Source organism: Cyprinodon variegatus, unplaced genomic scaffold, assembly GCF_000732505.1.
Source record: "Cyprinodon variegatus isolate N-32 unplaced genomic scaffold, C_variegatus-1.0 Scaffold81, whole genome shotgun sequence".
Taxonomy (NCBI): domain Eukaryota; kingdom Metazoa; phylum Chordata; class Actinopteri; order Cyprinodontiformes; family Cyprinodontidae; genus Cyprinodon; species Cyprinodon variegatus.
In genome coordinates, this window is record NW_015150534.1 from 438,435 (window position 1) to 443,474 (window position 5,040).

General features: G+C 39.0%; 1 protein-coding gene across 1 annotated transcript in view; it reads left to right on the top strand.

The window, feature by feature from the left end:
• Positions 1–3,306: 3,306 nt before the first annotated feature.
• Positions 3,307–5,040, top strand: part of LOC107083712 (formin-like protein 13) — a 75,624-nt gene continuing 73,890 nt past the window's right edge. The window contains exons 1-2 of the mRNA XM_015373134.1: positions 3,307–3,501; positions 4,256–4,363. Of these exons, the coding sequence (XP_015228620.1) occupies positions 3,430–3,501; positions 4,256–4,363 (180 nt within the window). The 5' untranslated portion in view covers positions 3,307–3,429. The remainder of the gene's footprint in view (positions 3,502–4,255; positions 4,364–5,040) is intronic.

The window sequence follows — 5,040 nt, forward strand, 5'->3', positions numbered from 1 at the left end:
AGCGTTTCGTGTTCGTTTTGACTTCGTGTGGACGGGGCCTTAAATGTCTTCATTTTATCTAGAGTCGTTGACCTCTACAGCCCCTTCAAAGTTTCCATGAACTTCCTGTCTGCTTCTCTCCTCCCTCTTCCTGATTGGCTGGATGGTCGTGTCAACCAAACAGTTTATGGTTTATAGTTTAAAATACGGCTTTTTACTCTATGCAGCCTGATCAATGACCTGCAAACTAATATGCTTTATTTATGTCTGAAACTGATCCTACTTGAACTGTAGTAAATATAATATAACTTTATTTTCAAAATGCTTTCAAACAAAGCGCTTAAGAGCATGTGACAGAAAATAATCAAATAAAAAAAAACCAAAAAGGAAAATAAGTCTGCCGAATGTGAAGAGGGAGATTGATCTATAAAGGTAAGGGAAGGAAAAAACACTGCCTAGAGATTTCCTCCTATCCTTAAATTGAGTTCCGACTGAATTTGTTTTTAAAGATTGACGTTACCCCTACATAGAGGGCAGCTAAGGAGCGTTGGGAGGTAAAGTCAGGCGAAGGAAAGGTTTTCTAGAGAGGTGAAAGGTGTGTTTTTGCCAATAACAGCGAAGCTGCATCTGCAAAGGTCTCCTACTATGTGAATTGCTGTCGCTCAGCAGGTGAAAAGCACCTGGAATTGAATATTTTTTCACTGGTTTCCAGTTTTATGCAAACGCAACATTAGGAACTTTAAGAAAAAAGGTGCACTGAGATCAAAAGCACAGGGCGCAGTGGCGGAGCTAGACTTTTCTGTAAGGGGTGGCAAGGGTAAGAAGCCACCAGGTCATTTAGGGCCTTTTAGGTGAGCAGCATTAGCAGATAGATTTCAAAATCAGCTTCAACTTAACTAGGCCACCAGTGAAGAATGTAGTAACTGTGACAAAAAGTTCATATTTTCCTATTGTAATCATGATGCAAGCAGCTGCGTTTTTGAACCATCTACAGGACTCTAAAACTGAAAGGGTCAACGTGCAAAGAAGCAAATGCATGGGTAAGAAAGTCTGCATTTATGAAAGATAAACACTCCCTTTTTCCATTTGATCCTTTTACTTAAACAGGGACAGTACACAATAGGCATTAACCTCAGAACGGAGAGCTGCATTACAATAGGTTATAACACATTTATTAATTTCCCTCTCTAGTTCCTGAGCAGGCTTATGTTAGAAAAAAAACATGTAGCGCATTTCTCACAAGAGCATAATATTGTAACATATACATCCATTTACAATGACACTATCTTAGACATTCATTTTCAATTAAGGGAACATTTCTGACTTGAAAGAAGTGATTTTCCAACATCATTTGAAAAAGTGTGAACATTTAAACAAGTGGTGAGTTATGTTGGTCCCATATTCTACTCTGTAACGGCAACACATGGCAATGCTGAGTTTCTTAAAGCTGTCTTTAGGTACACTTCACATGCCCTGAGCAGCTGGCTGAGCAACACTTATTAGAATATGCTTTGCAAATAAATGACAATGATGAAATAAGTGAAATTTCTTGTCATGACATACACTAGTCAAAAAAATGAAAGGAACACTTTGTAATCAGAGTATAGCATGAAGTTAATAAACTTCTAGGATATTGATTTGGTCAGGTAAGTAGCAGAGGGCGTTGTTAATCAGTTTCAGCTGCTTTGGTGTTAATGAAATTAGCAACAGGTGCACTAGAGGGACAACAACGAGACAACCATCAAAACAGGTATGGTTTTACAGGTGGAGGCCACTGACATTTTTTCCCCCTCCTCATCTTTTCTGACTCTTTTTCACCAGTTTTGCATTTGGCTAGGGTCAGTGTCACTAATGTTAGCATGAGGTGCTACCTGGACCCTACAGAGTTTGCACAGGCAGTCCAACTTCTCCAGGATGGCTCATCAATACGATTCATTGCCAGAAGGTTTGTTGTGTCTCCCAGCACAACCTCAAGAGCATGGAGGAGATTCCAGGAGACAGGCAGTTACTCCAGGAGAGCTGGACAGGGCCGTAGAAGGTCTACAACCCATGAGCAGGACCGGTATCTGCTCCTTTGAGCAAGGAGTAGCAGGAGGAGCACTGCCAGAGCCCTACAAAATGACCTCCAGCAGGCCACTGGTGTGAATGTCTCTGACCAAACAATCAGAAACAGACTCCACGAGGATTGCCTGAGGGCCCAACGTCCTCTACTGGGCCCTGTGCTCACTGCCCGGCCCTGCCCAATGAAGGCCAAGCGGCTGCAAATAAATGGAAAATAGCAAGAGGCAGAGCACACACCCCTGGGGGACCTGGTCTCATTTGACCCGTCTATGTGAAGTGATTGCCTTACACCAACTTCAAGGCCTGGTCACGCCCCTCCCGAATAATCAAAAACTCACAGTTTGGATAACTTTTGATCTCATTTGATGCTTTACTGCATACTGACCATGTTTGAAGCTGTTGGCCTTAGGAGTAGTTTGTGAAATTTCCGTATGAATAGAAAGGAAAAATGGCAAAAAGTCCTATGTCCCTGTCCTATGTTTACATTTGATCACTGCTGCACTTTAAGATATGTCCTGAGAACTGTACAATACGAAATTTATTTTCTATACACCCTATGTGTACAAAATGACAATAAAGGTTGTCTAAGTCTAAAAAAAAAAAATTTTGACCCAAAATGAACGACTTCCTGTGGTTTTTAGCATATATCTCCAGGAGACTTTTTTTATGATTAAGGGAGATCTATTTCTGCACCAAATTTGAAATCTCCATAGTTTCCCACGTCTCACTTTAGAACAGATCTACTACGGCCATATTAAATTCCTTTAAAATACATACATTTTTTGTCTGGAGAACATTTTCTGTAAAAATTGGTTGTTATTGTTATGGGACTTCTTGCCCCACAGCACTGTTTTTTTTCCATCTGTTTTGTTTTTCTTGGCCTCACACAGATTATTTTTCTAAAGCTTACACTTTTGGATCTTCCAGAAGGTTATGATCTCAGCCATAGCAGGTATTAATGCAGGTACAACGTTTCAAAACTAGTAAATAAATCCTCAAGGTTATGTAGTTATTTAATATTAAATATTGGACAGATTATTAAAAAAATGAATGCTGACATTATTTAGAAAGATAAAAAAGGAAATACCATAACACCATAACAATATAACGAGTTTGTTATGCAAGTCAAGACATGTTAGCTGAAAGTTCTCCAACTTCTGTCTGTAGGTGTGGCTGGACCAGTAGAGAAGCTCTCATATGAAAAAAAAAACCTGTAACCTGAGCTGAAAGAGGGCGGTACTAAAAAGAGTGGTAGAAATCAGTGCAGTTTTCCTCTTGTCAGGTTACTGAGGAAGATCTTAAGCTGTTGCAGGACAATGAAAACAAAGCCAAACTCTGCACCATTGGAGAAAAAGGAACCTTGATCTGTTGCACTGATATTCGTTTGCGATGCCTGGTTTAGGATCAAAGAAGAAAGACTATGTGTCCAAACCAGACAGACCTATGGGTGACTTGCCCCAGGTAAGATAATAATGCAATTTTCACTTACAAGACCTACCAAACCATTTACAGGTTAGTTTCATACTGTTATTACAGTATGTCTAGCTCTGCAGAAGGCAGTCAGCCCCCTGGCTTAAATGTACGTCACATCAACGCAGCAAGTCTTGGTGAAATTTAAGGAGTCCTTTCAGACATTTCTTACTTCCTCAATTCAACCTGACTTCCCCAAGACAAGTACTTTCCCTCAACGGGACCGTTTGTCTACTGAGAAATGTGTCACATGAGGACATTTTTTGAGAAAGGTTCCTGGTAACCATGAGTTTTGTTTTGTTATCGGGTCATGTCATATTGATCCTTCCACAGAATAAATGACTAAAGAAAAATATTGACATGAAAGATGTAAAAGTGCGATACAAGGTCAGTGACTGACTGCAAGTGTTGGATGTTTGCAACATTGTGTTACAAGATATTTATGGAAAAACAAAGGAGAAATAGTAGTGATGGCGGTGGCCTCGTGGTTAGGGCATAGAGCTGGGAATCAAAACCCACACCCCCAGACTGTCACACTGGCTCCCTGACCCTTAACCCCCACTAGCTCCCCAAGGGGATGGGTTAAATGCAGAGTGAATTTCGTTGTGCTGTATTTCTGAGAGTGTAATGACAATAAAACACTAGAAAAAAGAATAAATAAATGTGGAAATCACAATAATTACTCCATATCTTTGTTAATTTGTGTTATTAATCCCATATTTATTTCTCTATGTATTCATTTCAGCTGAGCAACGAAATGCAGCTCAGCATCATGAACAGAGTAAAAAATGGGGAGATATCCATCGACGACGCTCTGAACCAGGCAAGAAAGGAAAGGGAGCAGCTTCTCCATGTGAGTAACCGGGCTAATCACTGACAGATAGAGGGTGTCTGTAATTTGTAATTTGTAATTTTATTAAGGATCCCCATTAGCTGTTGCCATGGCAAACAGCTAGTCTTCCTGGGGTCCACATTAAAAACATACAGTAAAAACAGTTACAAATATAAAAATTTCCAAAAATGTAATTTCTTCAAATTACTATACTTCCTATAGTAATTTGAAGAAATTACATTTTTGGAACAAAAAAAGAACAAGTAAAATAAAACAGCCAATAAAACAAGAACAAATATAATAAAACAGTCAATAAAACAGAAACACTTCATGGCATCAAATGGAGTCTCAGGTCTGTGGTTATAGAGTAATAAAAATGAATTAAAAATACTTTTTTTTTAAATTCTGCCATATAAATAAAACAATTCAAAGACAACAGCAGATGTGACAAGCAGTGTTGGGCACGTTACTTCGAAAAAGTAATTAGTTATAGTTGCTAGTTACTTCTCCCAAAAAGTAACTGAGTTAGTAACTGAGTTACTCTACAATAAAAGTAACTAGTTACTAGTAAAAGTAACTATTGCGTTACCTTTGCGAGTGTATGAAATTAATAACTGGGGATGTCTAAATCTGAAATCCTGTGTTTTGGTTGTTATAGATACTGCAACATGTAGCTATATCCATCCATCCATCCATCC